The sequence below is a fragment of the Talpa occidentalis genome, unplaced genomic scaffold (assembly GCF_014898055.3).
Source record: "Talpa occidentalis isolate TD23 unplaced genomic scaffold, MPIMG_talOcc4v2.1 talOcc4.17, whole genome shotgun sequence".
NCBI classification, from domain to species: Eukaryota; Metazoa; Chordata; class Mammalia; order Eulipotyphla; family Talpidae; genus Talpa; species Talpa occidentalis.
This window is the reverse complement of record NW_023601754.1, coordinates 28,318,402-28,344,626: the sequence shown is the minus strand read 5'-3', so window position 1 is coordinate 28,344,626 and position 26,225 is coordinate 28,318,402. Positions and strand designations below refer to the sequence as shown.

General features: G+C 52.2%; 1 protein-coding gene across 1 annotated transcript in view; it reads left to right on the top strand.

The window, feature by feature from the left end:
* NLRC5 (NLR family CARD domain containing 5) overlaps window positions 1-26,225 on the top strand; it is a 66,769-nt gene that overhangs the window by 20,945 nt on the left and 19,599 nt on the right. Inside the window, exons 8-27 of the mRNA XM_037516395.2 lie at window positions 2-85; window positions 1,461-1,544; window positions 1,937-2,026; window positions 2,692-2,745; window positions 4,225-4,290; window positions 4,767-4,850; window positions 6,500-6,589; window positions 7,446-7,535; window positions 9,416-9,484; window positions 10,259-10,336; window positions 11,047-11,139; window positions 11,529-11,612; window positions 13,300-13,389; window positions 14,174-14,218; window positions 15,188-15,277; window positions 16,160-16,243; window positions 19,338-19,421; window positions 21,781-21,870; window positions 22,065-22,127; window positions 24,398-24,484. Coding sequence (XP_037372292.1) covers window positions 2-85; window positions 1,461-1,544; window positions 1,937-2,026; window positions 2,692-2,745; window positions 4,225-4,290; window positions 4,767-4,850; window positions 6,500-6,589; window positions 7,446-7,535; window positions 9,416-9,484; window positions 10,259-10,336; window positions 11,047-11,139; window positions 11,529-11,612; window positions 13,300-13,389; window positions 14,174-14,218; window positions 15,188-15,277; window positions 16,160-16,243; window positions 19,338-19,421; window positions 21,781-21,870; window positions 22,065-22,127; window positions 24,398-24,484 — 1,599 coding nt within the window. The remainder of the gene's footprint in view (window position 1; window positions 86-1,460; window positions 1,545-1,936; window positions 2,027-2,691; window positions 2,746-4,224; window positions 4,291-4,766; window positions 4,851-6,499; window positions 6,590-7,445; window positions 7,536-9,415; window positions 9,485-10,258; window positions 10,337-11,046; window positions 11,140-11,528; window positions 11,613-13,299; window positions 13,390-14,173; window positions 14,219-15,187; window positions 15,278-16,159; window positions 16,244-19,337; window positions 19,422-21,780; window positions 21,871-22,064; window positions 22,128-24,397; window positions 24,485-26,225) is intronic.

Genomic DNA, 26,225 nt, shown 5'->3' with positions numbered 1-26,225 from the left:
GATTAGCAGGAACTAACATCACTGGCCGAGGGATCAGCCACCTGCTGCGGGCTTTGCCCCTCTGTCCACAGCTGGAAAAGGTCAGGTGAGTGATCTCCAGGAGGGCTCACCGGCTGGGAGGAGGAGTCAGTGGGAGGTGTCACTGCCCAGATGCTCAGGCTCCTCTGAGCCCTGAACAGGGCCTGAGTACTCCATCGAGTTCTGGCCAGTTGCTTGTCAGTGAGACTCAGAGAGGGGAGGTGTGAGTTCAGGAGTTGGGTGGGGCTACATCCAAATGCAAGTTTCCCAAAGACCCTAGAACAGTGCCTCTTCTGCCTTGAAGGAATTTGCATTTTGAGACCCTCTCCCCACTTTCTGTGACCCTGGAGAAGAAATGGTAGTGTGGAGGCCACCATGGGTGCGTGCAAATGTATGGCCCACACACATACTTTCACATTCATGCAACATGTGTGCACACTTGCATTAGCCTGCTCATTTAAGTACATGTCCCACACATGTCCATATACAAATACATGCACTTCCATCCACATGCATGTTTCAGTGCAAGTGAACATATGCACAGATATACTCCTGCCATGTGTCTGTCACCGAGCTCTGTGCCCTGTATCTGTGTCTGAGTGGTCTGAGAAGGGTGGGGGCAGGCACTCTCTGCCACAACTCATGTGCAGAACTACTGCTAGCTTATATGGCACCTTTATGAGATTTCAAAAGGGTACCCCTTTGTCCAGGCAAATGCAACCTGGCACTAGGATGCACCACTTGTTGAGTGGAGCAGTAGCTGGACCAAAGCTCTGCTCTCTCCCCTCCGCTGGGTGTTTTTGTTCATGAACACTCCAAGAAATGAGAAAAAAGACTGTCATTCCTCTCAATAAGAAGCAAGAGTAAATGCTAATGAATTCATATTCACAAGCCTTTATCTTGACGAGTGAGCACATGTGAAGGTGCCCTCACACTCTTTAGTTCTTTTGTTTCTCCAGCTGGAAACACAGGAAGGGCTGGGTCATGGACCCCATTTACAGGCAGGAAACTTGAGGTCAGGAAGGACTATAATTGGTGTTAGCTCTGAGTCAGGGACAGAGCTGAAGCTGGAAGCAGTGGCTCCTGCATCCTGGTCAGGATTCTGCCAAGAGGACCTGGGTTAGAGCCCCAGGCACATCCCAAGCATAGCCCTGAGAGCAGGATGCTGGATCTCCTCTTCCCACATCATGAGGCCTTCAGAATCCATCATCTGGATCCCTTGTGCTCCCAAGCAGGAATGCCCTCATGGGAACTGTATAGAAATGAGACCAGCAGAGAACCTATTTGCTTGCTTGCTGGATTCCATGGAGCAGGTCACCAGCTTGTTCTAGGCCTTATCTTGTGTCACCCACCTGAGGGTGGTCAAGCCTGTCACCTGCCAACTGGTGCTTTCAAGAACCCCAACCTGATGGCTGAGGGATAACGTCTTGGTCTCCCCACAGCTTACAGGACAACCAGCTCAAGGACCAGAATGTGCTGGACATCGTGGAGGTGCTACCTGGCCTGGCAAAAGTCCGGGAGCTTGAGTAAGCAATCTTCCCACTGCCCTGTCTGACTCACCCTGCTCCCTTGGAGAATAAAAGAAGCCTGGGGGAGCCTCCCCTGGTGGCGCAGCGGTTGAGCACTGGGCTGCAAAGCTGCCTGCAGCCTCTGCAGCACGGGTTCGATCCCCAGCCACTGGCGAGGGTCCCACATGGCACGTAGATCTCTTCTGCTGTGCCTGCTCCTCCTCTCAGCAGTGTATTTCGTCAGTCTGCCTGTTCTGTTCCCCACTCTGGCTCTGGTGAATCCTCTCACCCTCCCGCGCTTCTGACTGTACCCAGTGCTTGAATAAATAAATCTTTAAAGAAAAAAAAAAAGAAGCCTGGAGTCCACGGGGTGGGGCATTCCCTCCTGACATCTCCTCCACACCACACAGCTTGAGCCGCAACTACATTTCCACGTCGACACTACTCCGCTTGACAAAGCTGGCAGTCACGTGCCCTACTGTCAGGATGCTGAAGGTCAGGTGAGCAGGCATGGGAGGCTGGTCTTCAGAGAGGAAAGAGAAGGAGAAACTGGGGGAAGGAGAAAGGAGGAAGGCCCTAGCCTGCAACACCGATGGTGCATGGCTGAGTCTGTTTTATTCACATCAGTATCTCCAGAACCTAGCTTAGGCCTGGCATCTGGCACTCAACAGATAATGAATTGATTAAAAAGTGGACGGGTGGCTAAATGGAAGGGCTGGTGGATGGATGGATGGATGGATGGATGGATGGATGGATGGATGGATGGATGAATCAAATCTAGGAAGCATAAGCAATTGCAGAAGAACCTTTAGCCACGAGTCGCTCTCCGTGGTGCTGAAGTAGCGTTACCTGTTTGGAACTTGGGGTAGGTTAAGTGCCATACCTCTTAATCCTAAAACATGGAGACACCTCTAAAGAACTTTAAGTCTTCCTTATTTTTATCATCCGCCTTGAAAAAAATTGTTTTCCTCACTTTCAAAAATACTCAGGATCCATCAAGCAATGGGACAGTCAATTTTTTAAATGTTTTGCCAAATCTGTTCTTTTGGTGTCAATTACAAAATCAGACTTCTCTGGTTGGTTGGGCACAAGAGGAGCACAGGCTGGGGGGTAACGTGCTGGTTTCCAGTCCGTGGGTCTCGTGACTCCATGTCTGTTTCTGCAGGCAGGAGGATGTCATCTTCACTCTCTCTCCAGTGCCAGCAGCAGATCTGCAAGGGTAAGAAGCTGGGAGTGGGTGGGTATCACCTCATCTTGAGAAGTGCTCTGGGCTCAGTAGTTGTAGGGTGGAGGTGGCCAAGAGAGCCTAGGAAGAGCTGGAACATGGGGGTTCTTTTTGCTATTGCTGACCTAAGGAATGAATTACTTCTCAGAGTTGTCAAAGAATTTGCTTCCTCTAGTCTATCTGGACCACATCTGGCCCCTGTGGGGAGGTAACATCTCCAGAAATCTCAGAGTTAGTCAGAACCTTAGGGAGTTTGCAATGATACTTTTGATTGATATTATTATATGGAGGAAGCCCTTGGAAAATTCTTCCATCTTATGAAAAGGGAAGGGAGTTAAGGTGCCTACATATGTTACCTAGAATTGTTAAGAGAATTAAGTGAGCTAATACACTAAAAATGCTTAGAACACTGCTGGTGTCCAGTTATCACTCAAATGTTTGCTGTTCTAACTCAGCATGGATTCCATCTTGGCCAGTGCTGGCTGAGTGAAGAAAGGGAAGCTGACTTTCTATGAAGGTACAGCCTAATGTGCTTTCCCCCACCCCTTCATAGCTGAGACTTAGACACAGATGGTGTTGCAAGTCTTTTTCCTTCTCTCAGCCTCAATTTCCTCACCCATACAATGATCCAGTAGGACCATGTCTTCTTTCCCTCTGTCTGGAATTGTCATGGTGAATACAGTAGCCACTAACCACATGTGACTATTTAAATTTAGATCAATTAAAATTTAGTAAAATGAACACTTCAGTTCATCAGTCACGTTAGCCACATTTCAGATGCTAGATGGTCCCGGTGGCCAGTGGCTTCCTTAGTGGATGGCACAGATAGAAGACATAACCATCATCCCAGAATGTTCTGTTGAACAGTGCAGACCCGTGGCTCTGGAGCCTGTGGCTCATAATGTTCCAACATGCCTGCAACCACCAGCTCTCCCCTGGCCCAGTAGGAGAACACCTGTAGGTGCTGTTGCTTCCCATAGCCTAGGCCCACATACAGTCCATGCTCCCTGCATTCTGAACCAGAGGTGACACATCTGCAAACGGAGACCATTGTGTCTTAAAGAATAGAGCTTCTTTTCATGAGGCTTCAATTGTGTGCCTGTGCAGGCACTTAACCTTACATCATCTCATTCAACCCTTCAGTCATGCCAAGTGTTACACATCGCCATCCCATTCTAGAAAAGCAAAAATTGAGGCTCAGATGGGCAAAGTGACTTGCCCAAGGCCACACAGTTACAAATGGAAAAGCCAGAAGTTGAATAAAGGTTCTACTTGAACTCAAATCTTTTGTTCCTGCATAGCTCCTTCAGCTCCTGCAAGCAACTGTCTTTGCTACCCATTAACAAATGAACATGAATGAATATGTGGGTCAAGTGACAGGGTCTTCAGCCCCTAGAAGCCAAGGGATCCAGGTTTGGTTCGTCAAGCCCTGGATTCCTGAGCCCAAACCAGTGTTTGATTTGTTCTTGCCAGAGTCCCAGACCTGCAGGGAAGTGCCAGCCAGAGGAAAGAGACTCAGAACAGAAGCCTGACCCTCAGGTACCTCAGTGGGGGACCCATTGCTGCAAGGGGGGGCGGGGCATGACATGGAGGGAAAGTCCCTTCCCAAGGGAGGGATAGCATGGGCAGGGAAGGTAGAGGAAAGAAGACATGGAAAAGATGTAGGAAGGGACATGAATAAACCATCTTGGCCTGAACAAGGAGCGTCTGTTATAACAAAAGAATCTATTGGGTCCTGCTGTATAGTGGGCACTGTGCTCTTTACTGCCTTGTTTGATTCTCCTGAAAGCCCTGTCACATACACATTGTTATTCCCATTTGACATAGGAGGAGAGTGAGTCTAAATGGTTTAAATGCCTTGTTCAAGATCAGCCAGCTACTAAGGCCAAGGCCAGGATTAAACCCAGGTCTGTCCTTCCTGGCTCCTTCCCACTCCTGGCAGGGGCACTCTGAGCTAGAGGAGGCCTGGTGTAGCTTCCAGCCCTGAGCCCGTCTGCCCCCCACTCTCGCTCCAGTCTCCAGAAGTGTCATCTCACACTCCATGATATGAAAGTGCTGATAGCGCAGCTCCGGGAATGCCCTCACCTGAAGGAAGTGGAGTGAGTATTGTGGGGAAGGCTGGGATGGAGAGGGTGGGAGGCATAGGGAGGGCTCCCCTTGGGGTGGACAGTGCAGGGAAGGGGCATGCTGTCCCGTTAGGAATTGGGGCGGGGGTCACCAGTAGTTAGCACTTCCTTGTACTGGCTTCCGTACATCCTCTCATCTCGTCCTTCTCCATCATGTGGACGCTGTTACTATGCACATTTTACAGAGGGGGGAAGTTGAGCCCCAAAAAGGTAAATTTGCTCAAGATAACACAGCTGGGAAGAGTCCAGGCCAGAGATCAAGCTCAGACAGTCCGACTCCTGGCCTCACCCTAGTAACCCTGGCACTGGGGTCTGCAGAGCAGAAGCTCCACCTTCCAGGTCTAGCTTCCAAACCAGAGGCCTGTCTTTCTCCTAGAATGGAGTGAATTGGCCTCCTCCTTTTGGACCAGAGAAAGGCCCACGATGTCTAGCTCCTGGGCAGAGTGTTTGAGTAGGGCTTGGGAATTGGTGGGGGTGCTGGCGCAGGGGGAGCCCTGCTAGCACCATCCCAGGGAATCCAATGGGCATGAAGGTGAAGTGAGAGATTGTCATAATGTGTTTTGAGGTGAGGGGCTCCCCTCTAGGATGCGGTGGACGGGGTGAGGGCTGCCTTAGTGTCCAAAGCTTGAGCCTTGGCCTGCCCCACTGAGAGAACCAAGACAGGATGAGAAGGTGGATTTTTTACCAAACTCATTTCCACCTACTTCATCTCCACCAAGCCTGCACCCCGCAGTGCTCTTACCTGCTATAAAGGCCCCATCACCCACCTGATTACACAGACCAACCACCTCTCAACTCCCTTCCCTTCCCCCCATAACCAGTCCATCCTCGGTTGTTCTCAGAACCATTTTCTTTTCTCCCTCCTCTTTTCATCCATCTCCCTAGTCTAACCCACTCTCAGCTCTCAGCTCCTGGTGGGGCTCCCTGCCTCCTCACTGCCCACCTCCACCTGGCTGCCTGCCCCATCCTCTCCTTCCCACTGCTCAGGATAAAGCCTAAATCCTAAAATACTGTGTGATCCAGAACCATGGATCACAGGTGCCTCCAGCTCCCTAATATCAACTGACCCTACCCTTGCTCAGCCCAGACAACAGGCTCCCTTTCAGGCCCTCAGATGCGCTGTCACAGGGCCTTTGAATACGCTGTTCTGACGACCAGCACACCCAGCCCCATCGTTCTCCCACCCCTTACCTATTGAACTCCTAGTTTTTCTAGCAAGCAGCTCAAACATCAGCGAAGTCTTCCCTGACCCCTAAAGAGATCAGATGCCCCGATAAGCATAAAATGCAATTATATAGGTTGCCCTACACAGAGAAAGTTGAGGGTGGGGCATTGGAGTCAAGCTGCCTGGGTTCAAATCCCGGACCCACCTCTGAGCAAGTGCCCACTAACCCCTCTGTACTCACAGTATGATGAGAATATTAATTGTGCCTGTTTCATTGGGGGGCTGAGGGAGGGATCCAATAGCCACTGACGATAGAAGCGCCTACGCCAGTGCCAGGCATGTGTACTGTCTTTTAAGGTTCCTTATTTGCAAGGGTCATTTATTAGGGATGCTTTGACTAAAGTCATTGCAGGGCAGTGTGAGTGCTGAGGGTTGAGCACAGGCTCCTCTGTCTCAGCCTCTCAGAGAACAAGCTGGAAGATAAAGGCTGTCAACTGATGGCAGAGGCTGTGGCCCAGCTACGCGTCACCAGGAAGCTGAAGCTGGAGTGAGTTGCCCATCAGCTTTGGAGAACCCCTGCCCCCTGCCCCCGGTCCCCAGGCCCATGGCCACAGTCACAGCCACAGTGCTGCTCCCCCAGCCACCTCTACTTTCTCCAGCTCCAGAGAAGGGGAGGGGCCTGCCAAGCCTGACCTTTGCCGCTGGCACAAGCCACTGTCTAAAGCCGCCTGTGCATGTAGAACACACTCCTTGTGTACCAGGGGCTTATGTTCCAATTTGTCCTCGCAACAGCCCTGAGATGGGGTGGGGTGTTGCATCAGAACAACGTTGGGGTGTTGGGTGGATCCATTATGGGGTGCTGGGTTGGATTATAGGAGATAGTGGTATATTAGTTGGGTGGGGTGTTGGGGTAAAGGAGTTGCCAGGGCGGTGGTATGAAAAGAAAGGCTGTGTGGGGGACTGTGGGGCTGAGTGGGGTGGGATGTGCTGGTGACTTTGAACCAAGTGTGGGTTGGGTTATAGGTTTGGGGCTTTGGCTTTGGCTTTACATGCTGGCTTGGTCACTCAGTAGTTTTGTGACCCTGGGAAAGTAATTTGATGTCCCTGGGCCTCAGTTTCCCCGTGTGTAAGATCAAATTAAAATGGCCATTGTTTTACATATCAAGAAGCTGAGGCTCAGAGAGGCAAACACGGTGGGTCGGGTCTTAACACTCCAGCTGGAGAACCCTGATCTCTTGAGTGAGTCATTCGCCCCTCGGCTCCTCCACAGGAGCCAGAGTCTTTGAGACCCTCTGGTTAAGGACCCAGGACATCCCATGAGTGCCAGGAGGAGGGGGCTGGAGCTGACTGGGGCTGGGGCTTCATCCCCACACTGATGCCTCTCTCCCTCCTCTTCTCCACAGCCTCAGTGACAGTGGGCTCTCTGTGGCCGGGGTGCCCGGTGTGCTGAGTGCAGTGAGCACGTGCCGGGCCCTGGAGGAACTGCACATCAGGTGGGCGCTTCTAGCCACCCCCCTCATTCTCTCCTGTGTCCTTGGAGTAGTCTCCAACCCAGGCCTTTGAGACCCAGGTGCTGCGGCTGGTGTCCCAAGACCTCGTTTCTAGCTGCTGCACCTGTTCTAGCTGCAGCAGGTGTGGCCACTCCCCGCTTCTGTGTCCTCCAGAGGACTGCCCCGGGCTGGTAGGTCACACCCCCACCCTCCCTGCCAACCAGGAGTGGCCAATGTCCAAGGCTTAGGTAGCCCTCAGTCCCCTTACCTCCGGTGGGATAGAAGTTTGTGCTATTCACGCTCCAAAGCAACCTGTGGGGTCATGCCGAGGACCTGCCCTGTTCTGCATTCCTGGGTCCCTTGCCAGCTCGACTGAGAGTGACTACTTGGCACCCCCTGCCCAGTGCATTCACAGGCTCAGGCTCTGCTGCAGGAACCCAACAGTTGGGCCAAATTTTATTGCTTTAAGTCTTGGTACTCAGTCCAAGGAAGTGATGGCAGATGCTAATTAATGTCAACATAATTCCCCACTCAGGGGGGCTCTCAATTAGCGTGGTCCCTAATTTAAACACCCTCAAATAAGAGAAAGACCAGATTCATTCCAAGAGGTAGCTTAGTTCACTGTTTATCAGGATTCAACAAAGGATCCCTAATGGCTTTCAAATAACATACCCCTCACTTCTGGAAATTTCTTTTTTTTTCTTAAGATTTTATTTATTTATATAAGAACCGGGGTACAGGCCAGATGTACGGGAGGGTGAGAGGATTCACCAGAGACAGAGTGGGGAGCAGAACAGGCAGACTGACGGAAATACACTGCTGAGGAGAGCAGCAGGCAAGACAGGAGAGGTCTGCCGCATCATTTGGGATTCTCGCCGGCCTGCCGGGATCGAACCGGCGCTGCAGAGGCTGCAGACAGCTTCACAGCACAGCGCTCAACTGCCTGCGCCACCACCAGAGAGGCCCACTTCTAGAAATTTCTGCAAGAGAGGTCAGAGGATGGCACACCAACTGTTGCAGGATGTTTGTCTAAGTATTGGTCCCCAGAGAGAAGAACTCAGTGCAATGACGAGAAGAGGGCGTGAGTGTGGCATGTCAAGTGAACATAAAAAGAAGAATTTGTTTCTTTTATCCCACTTTCATAGACATACCCAAGCTATACTGAAAACCCCAGTCCCCACAATAATATCAACACTTTGTCACCCTCAATTCACCTGTCCCTTGAAAAACTAACTTTTAAAAAGGTCCTGTTATTTTAATCCCATTCTTAAAAGGAAAAAAAAATTTTAAAGATGCATTTAAAAAAAGATGTGACCTGCACTCATTGGTAGGGGGAAGAGATTGCAGGTGATTTTTCTTTATTTTCTTCTTACATTGCTATATTTCCTAAGTTCTGCATAGGGGAAAAATAGGACGTTTGCATTAAGAAACAGAAATATCTTTTATATAACGTGTCCAGAGCATTCAGTTTACAAAGATGAAGTTAGGGAAGCTCCTGATGTAAGTTATTGTCTCGTGTGGGTGCTCAATGCCTGGACAGAGCTGGCAGGGACCTCCTTCGGGGCGAGTGAGCACCCTGGCCAGGGCACTCCCAGCACTCCAGGAACACAATGGACAGAGGGAGGAGGGTGCAGGGCTCAGGCCCAAACCAGAGAAGCAAAAACTGAAATTTTCTTTCAGGGGCTTGGCAGGAAATGATGTGGTGAAATCTCTGTGATAGAAAGACTTCAGAGGTCTGAAAATTTATAGAAAGAGGAAATGGGTGCTGCTAGAGTCAGGGACCTGGCACCCTCCAGGTCCCTCCAGGGCGGGGTAAAACATGACACAGAGGGCAGGGACCCATCAACCTCCTGTCGCCCCCCCCCCTTGTCTTCTCCCCACAGCCTAATGCACAAAATTGCGGTCTTCACGTTTGCCCCAGAGCCGGAGGAGCAGGAGGGGACCCAGAAGAGGTAGGGCCCCAGCATCCATCCCGGCCTCGCCCTCCACAAGGGCCCTGCCCTCCCCAACCTCACCAGCTAGACAGTGCTGCTCAACTGCCAGGGGCCTTGACATCATTCACGAAGGTGCAGGAAGCCAGCGGGCTTGGCAAGAGATGCAGTCCTAAAGGGAAGGGTCAAGGGCCATACTGCCTCCACATTGCCCAAGTGGTGTCTGAATAGAGCCTTGCAATGCAGGATGTGGATGACTCCCTGAGGTGGGGAGCCACAGGAGACAAGATCCTTCAGTCTAAACCCAAAGAGTCACCTGGCCTGTAGCTGTGAATTTGATCAGCATTTCTGCTTCCTTTGGGCACAAGAAAGACCCTTTAAAGGGTGTTTGCCTCCTCCAGGGTGCCTTCCTGGATTGTCCCAGTCCAGCACATGCGCATAGACTCAGCTCTTTGTTCCTCAGCGTCCACCTCCAATCTCTTCTGTAGCATCTGAACTATGGAGAACTAGATTGGCACAGAGACTGATACAGGGACTGATGATGATGATGAGATTAATGACATGAACAGTCAAGTTTAATTGAGCACTTACTATGCACCAAGCACCCAACTAAGGGAATTCACATACATTCTCCCAGTGAGAAGTTAAGAGATTGGTTCCAGGCATCCAACTGGGAAACACAGACGCCCATTGGAACCCAGGTCTGATTGTCTCCAGGCCTAGTGTAGAGAGGGATGCTGGGAAGTGAGGCCAAGAGAGAACTTTCAAACGGTGGGCGTGTGTGTGTCCCTCCAGAGCTACAAGTGCTGACAGCTTCATGCCCCGCGTGCCCTCTGAGCTGCCCCTGCTGCCCCTGCGCGCCCAAAGGATCAGGTACTGCGATAACCTACAAGTCCCAGATGTGGGCCCAGCCTCCTCCCTTCTCTTTCAAAGCCCGGCCCAGCCCCCCAACCCCATGTGCTTCCCAGAGGACATAGCCTGGCTTCCGGTCTCTCACCTCCCCTGCCCAGCCCACCCCAGATGGGGCTAACCCTTCTGTCACCTTCACTGCTGGGAACCTCAGTCCCCTTGGCTTCCAGACCTTCAGGGGCTAAAGGGTTGTATGAGCACTGAATGGAGAAGATGGGGCGCACTCGCCTGGGTCCTAGGCCCTGGGTCCTAGGCCAAGGCTTCAGCAAGCCCCTGGCAGTGTTCCCGTTAGTACTCCTCTGGCCTTCCGTGCATTCATCTCTCCCTGCCTGTCTCTGTCATTTCTGGGCTCTCTCATAGCTTCTGTCTCTCTCTCTGCTGCCCTTTTTCTCATTGTCTGACCTCCTCTGGCATGGTCTGTCTCCCCTCCTCGCCTCTCCCTCCCGCCCTGTTCCTTCCCTCCCCACATTGCTCTCCTCTGCGCCTCTGACTCTGGCTCCTCTGCTTGTGTGTGACATCTTATGTGATGTGTGCTGGGGTCCCCTTTTGTCTGTCTCAGTGCCAGAAGCATCCAGACCCCCTCCTGCGAGCCTTGTTCTCTGCCAGTGGGGGGTGAGGGGAGTGCAGCCTCTGTCCCTGGGGCAGGAGCTGCAGGGCCTGTTTCTTCGCTGCAGGCTGACTCACTGTGGTTTGCAAGCCACACACCTAGTGCAGCTCTGCAAAGCGCTGCAAGGAAGCTGCCGCCTGGGGGAACTCAGTGACCTAGAGTGAGTAGTTGCCGTGGAAGGTGGGAGGGGGACCCCGCAGTTAGTGGGTGTTAGTATGCTGGGTTTTCCAGTTTGCTTTGCTTTTCCTTTTATTAAAAGTTTTTGCTCACCAGTTCTTTCCCTGATAAATCAGGAAACCTCCTAGAAAGGCTGGTAAAAGTTGTGACTCTTCCCTTAAAATACAGGCCCCCACCTTTGACACCACAGGGGTCACACACCTCGGGATGAGAACCCCAGGGGTACCCCAGTTGCCTGGAGGAAACCTGCTGCCATCTGCCTGGCAGCCCATGGCCGGGCCCCATTTCAGGAGAAGCTGAGTGAAGGGGGATGAGACAAAGCTCCAGCCCACCTCTACCACTAACCCATCTCCCCTCACCCCCCCACCCCAGCTTATCAGGCAACCACCTGGGGGACGAAGGTGCGGCCCAGGTGGCCCAACTGCTCCCAAGACTGGGCACTCTGCGGTCCCTGAAGTGAGTAGCCACCTGGGCAATGCCTCTGGGACTGTCCTCTTCAGGATGAGTGTGTGTGTGTTTGTGTGTGTGTGTGTGTGTGTGTGTGTAGGGGGCATTCTGTTCCATGTCACTCCTTATTGGGGTTACTATTAAGATTCAGCCTGCAAGTGCATGGTGTTCCCTGATCCCTGTCCCATCTGTGACTCACAGTGAGTGTGTAAAGGTGTTAAACTGTGACTCATCAGACTAACGACTGGCTGCTCTGCCTCAGTGCTCCAACTTCTGCCTTAGTTTCACTTCTCGAGCCTGTCTCCACGGCCTGCATGGGCTACCCAGGAGGCCCAGGTCACCTGGGGCAGGTGGGTGTGGTAGGAAGTTCTTCGAGATGAACAACCATTCCAGCCCTGTGGTACAGGGAGGGACTGTTGGATGGGGGTGCCAGCCAAGCAGGGAGCCCAAGGCAGCGCTCAGGAGGGCCCCCAAGCATCTGGCAAAGTGAGATGTCCAATGGGGTCAGAGTCCTGGAAGGACTGGGGCCCTGAAAGGACACCCGAGGCCCCCAGACTTTGCCTGCAGTAGACCAGAGTGCCTGGATCCTAAAAGGCCCCCTGAAGTTCTTGGCTCCCCTGCGCCCCCTCTCCTCTTGAGATCTTCTGGGCCTAAGTAAGAGGACCCCTAGTAAGAGTGACAGGCCCTAAGTTCCCTGCGTGACCTTGGGCAAGTGATATCACCTCTCTGAGCCCCTGGTGCCCGGGTAGTTAGCACATCAACTGCAGAGGGCGCTGCAGGTCTGGGGCACACACTTAGAATGATGCCATGACCCCTTCCTGCCCAGGGATGCGCTTTCAGGATGCTGGGAAGGGGTTTCCCCATCGGGTTCAGAGTCTGCCCCAGGGTAGCAAGAAAGGCCTCACCATTGCAGGCGAATCAGCTACCCTTGAACAACTCAGGGGGTTAAGTCATGGCCACTCTGAGTAGAAAATCTGCATGTAACTTAAAGTAGGCTCCCAAACTCGGGCTATTCATTGATGGATTCCACCTCCTGACATCTGCTGTGGGTTGAATCTATGAAAGCAGAACCCATAGATAGAAAAAAATCCACATCCACATAGACAGGGACCTGTGTAGTTCAAGTGTCAATGGTATGTGCAGACTGGGGCATTCAGGCAAGTCCCCATGTGACCTTGGCCACACTGGGAATGCGTAGGACCCAGCGCAGCCAGAACTCACTCCCTGACCAGTGTCTCTGTGCCTGGGGGTGCAACATTGCCCAGTGGGGAAAAAAAAACCACCAATGCAGATTGAGAGACCACAAAAGAAAGGGAAAAAGCTTTGTACTTTCCTTTTCAACAAAAGGCTCCACATTTTTATTTTGCATTGGACATCGCGCCTCCTTTGTCAGGCTGGGAAACCGAGTCACAGCTCTGCCCCCACCCCTGACTTATCACAGACAGAAGGAACCAGTGGGTTCTAGTCTCAACTCTGTTGTCAACATGTATTATAACCTTGGGCAAGACCTTGTCTCTTTCTAGTCCTCAGTTTCTCCTCTGTACACTGGGGAGCTGGAAGAGATGCGTCCTGACAATCAGGGGTCCAGACCTTCATCTCGACTCAGGCACAGCCTCCCCCTGCCCTTGCTCTGACCACAAAGAGGGTGACTGGCTCCTGAGTGGCCTCCGGCCGTGTCTCCCCTGTGTTTCCCCAGTCTCAGTGAGAACAGCATGTCCCTGGATGCCGTGTGCAGTCTGACCCAGTGCTTCTCTGCTCTGCCGTGGGTGCTCCTCTTGGACATCAGGTGAGTGTGCCTCTGGGGCCCACCCACCCCTTGTCCCACTGGTGATTCACTCCCACACAGGCCCCCATCTGTTGCATTCATGACTAGCATCCTTGGGACCCTGCATGGCGCCATGTCCAGGGAGCATGCAATGGGTATCTGCTGAATGAATGAATGAACGAATGAATGAACAAACAAAGGGACACATATAACTCCAGGAACACTCAAATTTCTCTAAATTCACTATGGGACACGATCAGTAAACAACCCCTTACTCTCTGGATTGACCTTGGAGACTTGAAGCAAACTGGGGACTCCCTGGTGACCATAAGGGCCCAAGACTGGCCCTAATGGTGGGGTCTCTGGAGCTGATGGGGACATACGGAGGGGAAGGTGTCCAGCCAGGCACCCGGGGCCAAACAATGAAGATGCTCATGGTTTCAGGTGGGGTTTCCCCATTCCTCCCCTTCCCTTCCCAGGGGATCCCCACGAGTGGGCAGGGCTATAGCAGATGCACCAGGTTCAGATCCAGGAGGGCACACCTGTGCAGCTCAAGCAGGTCACCAGCCTCCTCACCTCCGTTTCCCACACTGTAAAATGATTCTAACAGTTTCACGGCCAGGTTTAAAGGTGACCACGTTGGTGTTGTGCTTCACGTAGTTCTCCCTGCGTACATTTACCGTTGGACCTGCTGGGAGAGCCGGTGCCTCCAGGCCCTCCCCGACCCCACCAGTGGGCTGTCGCCCCGTGCCTAGCTGTGGGCCCTCTGCCCTTTCTCACACTGCTGCCTCCTCTCTGCCTGCAGCTTCAAGAGCCAACATGTCGTCCTGAGAGGTGACAGAAGTGACAGGTAAGCAGGGAGATCTCTGGGAGTGGGCTGGGCTGCCCTGTCCTTCCTGTCCCCAGTCCGCTGGGCCCTGACTCACTAGAATTAAGCTGTCATGACCGCAGCTGCCATCAGCTGCCACGGATGGATCTGGGAAGGAGGCGGTGCAGGTGGGAGGGGGAGGGGGAGGAAAGGAGGAGGAGGGGGGGGTGACAGGCAGCAGCTGCTGGCAGCTTACTGGTGTGGGAGGGCAGAGGGGAGCGGCTGTGGTTGTCTTTCATCTCCAGCACCTTGGCAAACCTTTGCAGACCCCACCCTTTCCGTCTCTGAGTATCAAGTTTGAGAAACCAGGAACCCTTGGTGCTTTGTTTTTGGGGTTTTTTGTGTTTGTTTGTTTTTGCGGGGTGGGGAGGGGTTGAACCCTTGGTACTTTAAAAAAGTTTCCACATCTTAGCAATAAACGAGAATAGTCTCGCGCCATGTTCCTGGCTGCTCCCCGCTGCCCCCTACTGGAGCCTCCTGGTCTGGCGGGGGGGAGGGCGCACCTGGAGGATGATGGCCTGACCAGCAGAGGAATCGGGGAGCGGTACTGCCCTTCCAGGTGGGCTGCCTGAGGCAAGGCCAGAGGCCGTGCTTCTCAGGTCAAGGTCTCTGTTTTGGGGAACCCTCGGTGTTCTTGAAGCCAAAAGAATCAAGGCCTGAGGTCGGGTAAGAAGTCATAAGAATGTTGGTGGTCAGAGAGAAGAGGGGCTGTGTCCTGGCTCTCCCTGACCTAGTCAGGTGCTGCCTACCTGGACAGGTGTAAGCTGCTGGCTTTTCTTGCTCGGACTTCCCCGCCCTCCGCCTCAGTTTTCCCCTCTGTACAGTGAGAGGCTGGTCTGGAGTCTAGTGACTTGATTGCCTCTGGGATCCCTTCCAGCCTTGACTTCTGAGTCTGGCCTACCAAGGGGGATGCTTTAAACGTCCCTCTCAAAGTGGTTTCTCCACCCCAAGGGATCTGCCTGCTGATGGGTCTTTGCCCAAGTTCCCAGCTGGAGCGCAGTTCTTTTGGGACGATCAACGCTGCATACCCAAGAGCTTCTGGTACTGTCTTACTTGGGTCTTTCTTTGGGGGTAGCCACAGTGGGAGTGAGGGATCAAGGAGTGAGGAGTGCCTGGAGCACAGGGCTAGGGATTGGGAGAGCGTGTGAGAAAAAGGAGAAGAAGGGTGGGCAGGGGCCTACGGGGGCTGGTAATAGGGGCAGCTGCTACCCAGCATTCTCCTTCGAGAAAAGAGCCTACACATTTTTCTCTGAAGACTTCCCAGCTCTGCCACGAATGGCAGTGAGGCCTGGCTGGGTCCTCTCTCCTTTCTGAGCCTTGATTTCCTCATCTAAGAAGAGAGACACCTAGACCAAGACCTGTATGAGGTTATCCAAGGAGGAGAGAGAGGAGTGTCCTCGGCAAGGAGTCCACCTTGTGCAAAGGCACCGGGGCTGACAGCTTGGCTCCTGGAGCTGCCCAGTGTGGCCACAGCATATACAGGAAGAGCAGAGACTGGGGAAAAAGCATTTTGTTTTTAGCCTGTGGGTAATGGAGAGCCACAGAGTGCTTAAGCAGAGAAGAGGCCTGCTTAGATTTGCACTATTAAAGGATAAGACACTTGCAGAGTACACGGGCTCCTAGGGAGGTGAGAGCAGGAGGCTGGAGGGTGCTGAAGTGGTCCAGGCTAGTGCGGGTCCAGACTCAGGCAGGGGCAGAGAGGGGGGCCTTGGAGGCTGGACAGAGCAACTGGGCAGTCAGAAGTTGCTGTTGTTGCTGTTAGGGAGACTTGCCGGGGGAGAGTGTGCCCTGGTGAGTGGGGAAGGGAATCTGAGTCCTGCAGGTTGGGGAGGAGAGCTGTCGGGAGAAGGGGAGAGTTCCTGGGGCTGGACAGGGGTCCTGCACCCTCTCTGATCCCCTGCCCAGCCTGCCACCCTTTTTCAGCCTCCGGGAATGTCAGCTGGAGCCCCTGAGCCTCAGCCACCTCTGTGAGACCCTGGAGAAGTGCCCGGGGCCTCTGGAAGTCAAGTAAGTAAAGCAGACACCATGTAGACTCCTGGGAGGGGGTGTCCTGGCAAGGAGTCAGGTCCTGGTCCACTCCCACCTGACCCCCTGTCCTGTCCCGTGCAAGTTCCCTAACCTGTCAGTAGAAGGTTCTAGCTTCCCAATGGCCCAGCTCAAGCACCTACTCATCCCACTGAGAGAGGCCGCCTGGGCCTGGGGCCTTCCCCTTCCTCATCCACTCAACTCAGGGCACCTGGGAACCCCAGCTTGCCCCCCACCCCCACCTCTGGAGCCCCACACTGGCACCCACCTGGGCCTGCCTCCCTGGCTAGAGCCCATCGCTTCTGAAGGCCCCTCCTCAGGGCATCCCCTCCAGGAACCAGCTTACCCCCCGGGACACCTGGGGCTGGGACCAGAGACTGCCCTTGGAATCAGGAGTCCAGCTCAGCCCCCGACAGTCTGGGTACCCTGAGGGAGGTGGCTTTAGGCCTCAGCTTTGTCTTCTGCAAAGTGGACAGTCAACCTTCCTCTGCCCTTGTGGCTACTGCATTACAATAATTACTTTGAAATGCAGATATCCACACCACCCCTCCCCTCCCCTGACCGGTGCTGTCAGACGTTACCCACTCACAGTGGAGACGAACATTGTACAGTTTCACTTTGCATCACAGCCCGTGTGTTTTTCCATTCTGCCACAGTCTTGTTTTTTGGCTTTCGGGCTCCTCTCTCAGATGCCCTCAGGCCCCTCTGACAAGCTTATCTGAGTCGATCACCTGGGTTTTGACGTTACAGGTGCAGGGACTCACCAGGTGAACTTCTGCAGGGAGCTTGTCTCCTGTGGGTGCCCGTGTGTTACCAGGATATCAGGACACGTGGAGCCAATGGGTTTTTAGTAAGCTGTATTTTTAGAATAGTTTAAGACCTGATTTTCAGAAATGCTACAAAGCTAGTCTAGAGAGTTCCTTCGCCCCGTTGCAGCTGATGGTGAATACCTCGCATGATCACGGCCCCTATGTCATGAGCGTGACTGTGCGTGACTGTGAACGACCCTCCAGATTTGGTTCAGGTGTCACCTGCTTTTCCCCTAATGCCTTTGTCCCCCTTTGCCCCCCTGATCTAGAAGCCCATCTGGGGCCCTCTCAGCCTGCTCCTGAGCCTCCTCTGAAGAATGAGTTTCTCATTCTTTATCTTTCATGACCCTGAAAGCTTTGAGAAATACCAGTCAGATACTTTGTCCAATGTCCCTCCTTTTGGGCTTGTCCAATGTCTTCCTCATGGTTAAACTGGGGCTGTGGGTTCGGGGGAGGGCCAGCAGGAGGAGAATGTGCTTCTCATTCCATCTTGGGTTTCACGCTGTGGACTCAGCTCATCGCCCTCCAACTTGACCTTGTTCACTTGACTGAGGCAGTAGTTGTCGGCTCTCCTTGCTGTGAAGTCACTGTTTAATTTTAAAACTACTGTTATTATGAACGTAAGCATATATAAAAGTAGAGAGAATAGAGTAATGGACCCTTACTTTCCCTCTGCTGTCTCGGTGTTATCCCCTCATGGCTCCAAGACACAAACACACACACACACACACACACACACACGTACACACACACACACACACGTTCTGAAGCATTTCCCAGATACTTTATAATTTCACCTGTAGATATTTCAGTGTGCATAGTAAAAGATCAATGCTCTTTATTTTTTAATGTAACCACAAAACCACTCCCAGACCTAACATATAAAAATCATCAATATCCCACCAGGGTTCAATCGCCTCTGACTGTCTCTTATGTGTTTTTTACACAATGATTAGCTATTCGTGCCTTTCGATACTAACCCTCCATGGTCGGGCTGTGCCACAAGTCACTTATACCCCTCCCAACCCCAAGTCTAAACAGACATCCAGGATGCTTCTGGTCATTTTGTGTGTGTGGCAAAAAGCATCCTCCTGTGCTTTAATTATTAGCACATATATACCAGGCACTGGCCATGCCCAGGGACACAAGATCAAGTGGAAGATGGATCCCACCACCACCAACAGCCAGGGAGGTGGACTAGAATCCCAGAGGCCTCAGTGAGGGAAGGACAGCCTGCAGGGGCAAAAGAGCAGAGGCAAGGGGCCTCCCTAGTGGCATGGGGTTAAAGACACAGTGTTTTCAAGCTAACAGCAGCCACTGCAGCACAAGTTTGATCCCCAGCTAGGGAGCTGACCCACATGGCGCAGCAGACCTGTCTCGCCCGCTGCTCCCCTCAGCAGTGGATGTCAGTCGATCCACCCCTTCTGCTCCCCACTCTGTCTCTGGTGAATCCTCTCACCGCCCCCCTAATGCCTCTGGCCTGAACCCCACTTCTTGTATGCATAAATAAATAAATCTTTTTAAAAAACAGCAGAGGCAAGAAGGAAGCGCAAGGGGGAAGCGAGAGAAGGGCAAAGAGGGAGAAGGCAGAGGGAAAATGCAGTCCTAGTGCCTTTGGGGGTCCAAAGGGACTCCAGACTCCCAGGGGAGACTGCAAGTAAGTCCCAGGGCATTTAGAGCCTGGCGTCCTGGTCCTGCAACCAGAGCAGAGACCAAAGGGTGATAGCAGCAGTTTCTCCTGAGTAGACTGGCTTCTGATGAAATGATTATCTGGGAAAGTGATCCATTGGTTGGTCTGCTTGACGGGCCATCAGAGATGCAAGCTACCCTCCTCCCTCCTTGACTGACCTGTGGCTGGAATTTCCACGAGTGTGCTCACTGCTCTGGGTTAAGATGATGTTCTCTCTGTCACAAGTGTGTTCTGCAGAGCACCCGTCTTCCCGACCTTCAAAATAATATTCCCACTAGTCCGCTTCTTTTGAGAAAAAATATCTACTCCAGCCTTTGGAAATTCACACCGCACAGTAAATGCTCCGAGAAGTCCTGCAGCAAAGAAAACTGTTTAATTTGGCTTATTGCAACATTTTCCATATGTATATGACCTTCCTTTCCTCTAGCGCCAGAGATAACTCAAGGACCCCAAGTTCAGAGGGAATGGTGTCAGCAAGCCTGGCTTAGGACCCACCTCCAGAGGGCTCTGACTGTGAGGCCACACTCCTAGCTTTCCCCAAGGCGTCCCCACCTTATTCAGATCCCTTATCTCACAGATTATCCTGCGAGGACCTGAGTGAGCAGAGCCTGGAGACCCTGCTGCATCACATGCCCCGGCTCCCCCAGCTAAGCCTGCTGCAGTAAGACTGGCTTCCCACTTCCCTTGCCTGCAAAGCCACCCCTTCCCTGCCCTCTCTCCTCCTCTTGGCACAACTGGGAGCTCAAGTCTGCTTCCAGCTCTTTCTAAAACTTTGTCAACCTTGGGGTGAGTGAGTTGAGCCCTCGGGCCTCAGTTTCCTCACCTGACATGGGATGAACATTCCCAACCCCGCCTCCAGACTTGGCACTCAGACAAGATGGTGGCCTTGCCCCCACCCATGGAATAGTCATCTGCTCCTGCCAGGGCCTTTACAGATGTGTGTTGTGTAGATGTCACACACGAGTGTTTAAAGGTCACCATCTAACTCTGTAAAAGGAGAATTTAACCACATCCCCCAAAGTATTTAAAACTCTCTTTTCTAATTTCAGCTCTGACTGGTTAGAATTTTAAAAGGATTTACTTTAAATACTCTTCTCGCGGGGGGAGGGGGGAGGCAGCTGCAGCTGAGGTGGAAAAATACAACAAGAAATTAAATCATCCCATTAATAACAGCAACGTAAGTACCAATGCTGAAGATCTAATTCTAATGCTGAAGATGCCTGGGGCGCCTCTCATCACATCCAGGATCTCACTTGCCCCTGAGCCCTATGGGGAGGGAGGAAGTATATGACATTCCAGAGAGCAGGCAAGTGTGGCAGGGCTCCTGTGAACCCTTGGGTCCCACTACCTGCCAGCGGGCCACGCTGCCAGGAGAGCACAGGAAGGAAGGGCTGCTTTGGACATAAAAGTTGGCAGGTTACAATGAACAGGTTGAAAACCTCAGACCAGAGAGGGACTTCTCTATGCCCACGTCACACAGCATCAGTCTCCAACTCCCCCTCTGTCTTTGGAATGAGGTGTCCAGTTTGAGCCTCTCCGGAACTTAAGCTTTATATTCCTCAATCCCTACTGCTGAGGAGTTGATTCAGATGATGACTGGGAATGCCTCTGAGGAGGATACTGAGTTACAATCTGAAGGAGAAGGGGGAACAAGTCTTGTGAAGAGCAGGGAACAGCATTCCAAGCAGAGGGAACAGCATATGTGAGCCCCCGAGATGTGATTGTGCTTTGTAGGCTCATGGACAGCCAGAAGACCAACACAGCCAGAACTCAGTGGCTATCAGGGAGAGTCGCAGGAAGGGCTGTTCAGAGGTGGACCAGACTGGATCACAGGAGGCCTCGTAACATTGGGAGGAGATTGGAGTTTCATTCAAGGGCATTTGAAAGGCCTGTTATCAAGAGCTCAGTCTGGCCGGATAGAAAAGGCATAGGGCAAGAGGGGAAATGAGAGCAGGGAGGAGGCAGCCAGGGTGAGAGATGATGGGGACAGGAGCTGGTGGTGGAGGCAAGAGAGTGGATTCAGGGTGGGTCTTGGGAGTGGAGCAGACAAGAAGGTAATGGATGGTTTGGAGGGGGTGTCAAGGGAAACGAAGGAGCAAAGGATGCTGCTGAAGCACCTCACTTTCTCTAAGGCAGTGTTCACAATCTGGAGTGGTTCAGCCCCCGGGGAACATTTGGTAATGGGGGGTTGGGCTTGGAATGGGATAGTACTGCTAGCAGCATTTAGTGAGCAGTGGTCTGATGCTGCTCGACCTCCTGTCTGCCAGCCCCCCACAAAAGAATGACCCAGCCCCAGATCTCAGTGGTGCTGAGGATGGTTTCACTTATAGGAGGAATGCAGAGGAGACAAATAAGGGGTCGGGGCGGCAGGGGAATAAAAGTAATTATAATAAATTAAAAATCAAAATCAACAGGCAACTATAAATTAGAGACATTCTGGGGAGGGGGGTGGTGAAGGGGAGGGAGAGGGATCAAAACGGACAGGAAGAGCCCAAGGGACTGTGGTGATGGTGCACAGGTGAATTGGTGGTAGGAAGTTCACGGGACTACGACCTGAGAGGAGAAAGCATACATTGCACAAAAATGAAGAATGATGTAAAATATATATATAATAAAAAAAGAATAAAACTACATAAAATGAACCAAAAAAAAGAAAAGAAAAGAAAAACTGCTCTGTGACCCTGTCAGCAAGGACCTGCCTGTCAAGACTGTGCTTGAGCCAGAAACAGTAATAATAGCAGCGAGTGTGATGTGATGACAGCCGCCACTCCCTGGGAGGAAGGTTGGCCACGCTGAGTCCCATTTTCTAGGCAGGAAAACCAAGGCCCATAGCCAGGAAGTGGAACTGGGACCCGAACCCCAGCCTACTTGACTTTGTCCCTCTTGAGTCTCTGCCTTCCGCCTCACTGCCTTGCTGGCCCCAGGCCTCCTCACCCACCTGCCCCCGCCCGCCAGCCCGCCCCTGTCCTTGCCTGCTGGTCTTGTTGGGCCCTGACCTGCCTCTCCCCTTCCCTTCTCAGGCTGAGCCCCACAGGCCTGTCCCCGAAGAGCCCCCTCCTGCTGGCCAACCTCTTTAGCCACTGCCCGCGACTGCGGAAGGTGGATCTCAGGTGAGCGTCACCTGGGGACAGCCGGGCTAGTCTTGGGGGCTCCTGCCTCAAGTCTTGTGGGTTTGAGGGGGGGTGGGCAGGATGAAGGCAGTGAGCCCCAGTCTGAGACTCGGGTTCTGGAAGAGGGGTGTGTGCTCCCTAGGGGCAGCCTGAGGCTGTGACCAAGGGTGCTGACCTGCATGCTGTCTCTCCAGATCCCTGAAGCACATGACCCTGCACTTCAGGTCCAGCGAGGAGCAGGAAGGCGGGTGCTATGGGTAAGTCCCTCGCATCTGTGCCCTGTCAGCCAGGGGGCGTTGGGGTGTGCAGACCTGCCTCTGGGGAAGCTGGGGCAGAGAGCAGACTGCCTGGGGGCTCCTGCCTAGAAACTTGTTTCCTCCAACATGAAGCAGAGGTCCAGAAGGAGTCGGGCTTCCTCAGGCCAAACAAGGGCACTCAGGGGTCCAAGGTCAAGGACTTCACCAGCCTTTAAAGCCCAGCTCCACAAGGGCCTGGCCCCCTGAGCAGGCTCCTAACCACTGAGCCCTCAGCTTCTGCAACTGGAGAAGGGGTCCTGGACCAGTGCTCTGGGATCCGCAGGGGAGAGGGAGGAGGCATTGCTCCAGAGGCAGGATAATGGGACGGAGGGCAACCTCCAAATGCAGAGATGACCATTTTGATGCCACTGACTGTCTGAGATGCCTGGACCAGATCCTCTCCTCCCTTCACCTCCCCCGTGCTGGCTGTGTTGGTTGGCAAGTGCTGGTTGCACAGGGACATACGCATCCAAGAGCTGTATGCATCCGAGCTCCTGTAAGCCACAGTAAGGGTGCCCCTGGGACTCGCACCCCGGCCATCCCCTGGCGCTCCTGGCCCAGGCCCACAGACTTTTCCTGCAAAGGGCTAGAATACAAGTGTCTTAGGCTTTGCAGGCCTGGACTCTGGCAGTATGTGCCTCCACTACTGCAGCTTGAAAGCAGCAAAATCAGTGTGTGTCTACGCCAGTGAAACTATTTATGGACACTGAAGCCTAACTTCATTTATTGCTTATGTGTCATGAAATATTATTATGATTTTGATTTTTTCTCAGCTTGCAAATGGAAGAAAACATTCTTGAGAACAGGCCATACCACAGCAGGTGGCTATGGGCTGTAGTTTGCCAACTCGGTCCTAACCGGACACTCGCTCAGAATGCCTGGATAGTTTCTGAATCAGCCAAGAGGCGTGATTTTTGGAGACTGGGCAGTTAGGAGAGTTGTTCAATTTCACTAACTCCCTGGTGAGATCAGCACTGCCTTTTCAGCTCCCAGTCCTGTTGAAGCCCAGGGGAATTCTCAGGGGGCTCTCATGTGTCTCTAACATCCCTGGAACACTCGCTAAGCTCCTCTTTGAGCAGAGAGCACCCTTAGCAGGTGTGAAGAGCTGGCTCCATTTTAATGATGATATTTTGCTCTCAATTTGTGTGTTATGTTTAAGATCTGTGCGTGGTATGCAAGGTTTTCCATTCCAAACCATGAGTGATTGATACGGGTTTAATGAGTGATTTAAAAACAGGAAGCAAATAATCATATAAACTGTGAAGGAGGGCAACAGTGGTCATTGATAATAATTTTAGGTACTTTCTGATTCATTTTTTAATCACTGGCTGGCAACCTGACTGTGCAGTTTGCCAATTCAGTCCTAACCAGACACTAGCTCAGGATGCCTGGATAGTTTCTGAATCAGCCAAAAGGGCGTGATTTTTGGAGGTCAGGCAGATAAGAGAGTTGTTCAATTTCACTGACTCCCTTGGTGAGAGTTGGCTTTAAAAGTAGGCCTTTCAAATGCAGCCTTACTGTTACTTTATTTATTTATTTTTAAGATTTATTTTTATTTATTTATGCATATAAGAACTGGGGTACAGGCCAGAGGTTCAGGGGGTGAGAGAATTCACCAGAGACAGAGTGGGGAGCAGAACAGGCAGATCTACTGAAATACACTGCTGAGGGAGCAGTAGGTGAGACAGGAGAGGTCTGCTGCACCATGTGTGTAGCTCCCTCCCCAGGGATCATGCTGTAGTGGCTGGCGGTAGCTTGATAGTGCTGAGACTTGACCCCTTGTACCACCAGGGAGGCGCAATTACTTTTAATTCTTTTATTACTTTTAATTCTAGTGGCAATGGCTCTCCCCAAGGGCAGCCATCACTCTTGTGTTCCCCTAGTCCACTCCCATAGCTGTAGTTCCCCAACTTGAATCCAAGTTACCTGGAGAGCCTTGCCTTGAGAGTTTCTGACCTGGTGGGTCTGGGCTGGGTCACCAGTGATGACCCCAAGTCATGCTGGTGTGACTGGCTGGGGACCACAATTTGCAAACCACCTCCCCAGAGGAAGAAGGTGGGTACCAGGTAGGATCCACTTAGGAGGTGGGAGTGGTGAATGCCAGATAGTTCCACTGAACCTAAGCTTGTATGAGGCCCCATGGGTGCTCAGAGGCCCCACCAGGGACTAGCCAAGGTTCAGTGGGTCTGAGTGCCTGAGCACCCCTTCCCTGGCTGTTCCCCCTCATGCAGCAGGTTCACAGACTGCAGCCTCAGCCCGGAGCATATGGAGTCGCTGTGCTGGCTGCTGAGCAAGTGTGAGGACCTCAGCCAGCTGGAGTAAGTTGTGGGGAAATTGGGCAGAGAAGAAGGAGGAGGAGGGAGAGGAAAGTAACAGTGCATACCTGGGTGGCACTGGAGGAGAGAGAGAGAGAGAGAGAGAGAGAGAGAGAGAGAGAGAGAGAGAGAGAGAGAGAGAGAGAGAGAGAGAGAGAGAGTGTGTGTGTGTGTGTGTATCTCTCTCTCCCTGTGCACTCAACACTTCTTGGGACCAAAGAACAGGGAATGCCTAAGACTCTGCGCTACATCTTTAAGGATTCCCTGCACCCACTGTATCATCCCACCTCCACCTCCACTCCCACCATGGTAGTGCTGTTTCAGGGGAGCCCTTCACAAAAAGCCACAGGGACCCCTGGGCCTTGTGTTGATCACGGCATTAGAACCCTGCTGGCTGATGGGACCCAAAATGAAGGCTTCATTGGTGTTCCTGGCAGGTGGTTAAAGTACAGATGGCTCAGACCTGGTAGGCTCCCCAAGCCAGCTGGGGTGGGGACTTGGGGGCTCCTGTGTTGTCAAGAGGTTGTATCATGGATCTCCAAATCACACAGCCCCTGCAAAAGTAGGAAAATAATAATAATCGCCCCTATGGAACATGCGCTCCACTATGCTATGTGCTTTGCATATTCTTTTTATCTTTCCAACAACCCTAAATACTCTTCTCCCCATTTTATAGATGAAAGAGGAGAGGTATGAGAGTTAAGAACTTGCCCAAGGTCAGGGTCACACAGGGTATATAATGCAGAATCTTGACTCACGAGGACGTGGAGAATCTAGCGATGAACTATAAAGAGAGCTGTCTGCCGAGCAGACACACTTTAAATTCCTGCTGTGATGAGGCCAGGAAGAGAAGTGCGGCTGATGAAAATTATCCTGAAATTTTCAAGACAGATGAATGAGCAATATGTCTTTGATTCTTTAATTTTTTCATTGTAGAGGGAAATTTTTTCTTACTTTAAAGTTTATTAAGTGGCTTTATAAGACGAGCTCACTTTTTAAAAGTTTTGCAGGAAAAGATGAAATAAACAAGTCTCAAAAGTGTCCTCATCAGGGATAAAATGAGTTCAAAGATGCAGGACAAAAACCAGAAATTCTAGTTCAGGCTGATTATATTGTTTCTGAAACTGCAGCTAGAACCATAGACCACTACAACAGAGGGATACAAGAGAATATTCAGGTGCAATTTCTGATACTGAGCCCCCAAATTAAAAGGAGTCTGTTGGGGAAATGCATCCTCCAAACCTCTTTCTTTTTTTAAGATTTATTTTGTTTATACAAGAACCAGGGTACAGCCCAGATGCGTGGGAGGGTGAGAGGATTCACCGGAGACAGAGCAGGGAACAGAACAGGCAGAAGGACCAAAATACACTGCTGAGGGGAGCTGCGGGCGAGACAAGAGGTCTGCTGTGCCCTGTGGGTTGCTCCACGGCCAGCGGGGATGGAACCGGCACTGTAGAAGCTGTGGACAGCTTCACAGCGCCACCAGAGAGCTTCACAGCGCCACCAGGGAGCTTCACAGCTCAACCGCCTGTGCCACCAGGGAGGCCCTGAAACCTCTTTCTTTTTCCTGAAATTACTCTTTTTTAAGAAAGATTTATTTATTTATGCATGTAAGAACTAGGGTGTAGGCCAGAGGTGCGGGAGGTGAGAGGATTCATCAGAGACAGAGTGGGGAACAGAACAGGAGGGTTGACTGAAATATACTGCTGAGGGGAGCAGCAGGCGAGATAGGAGGGGTCTGCTG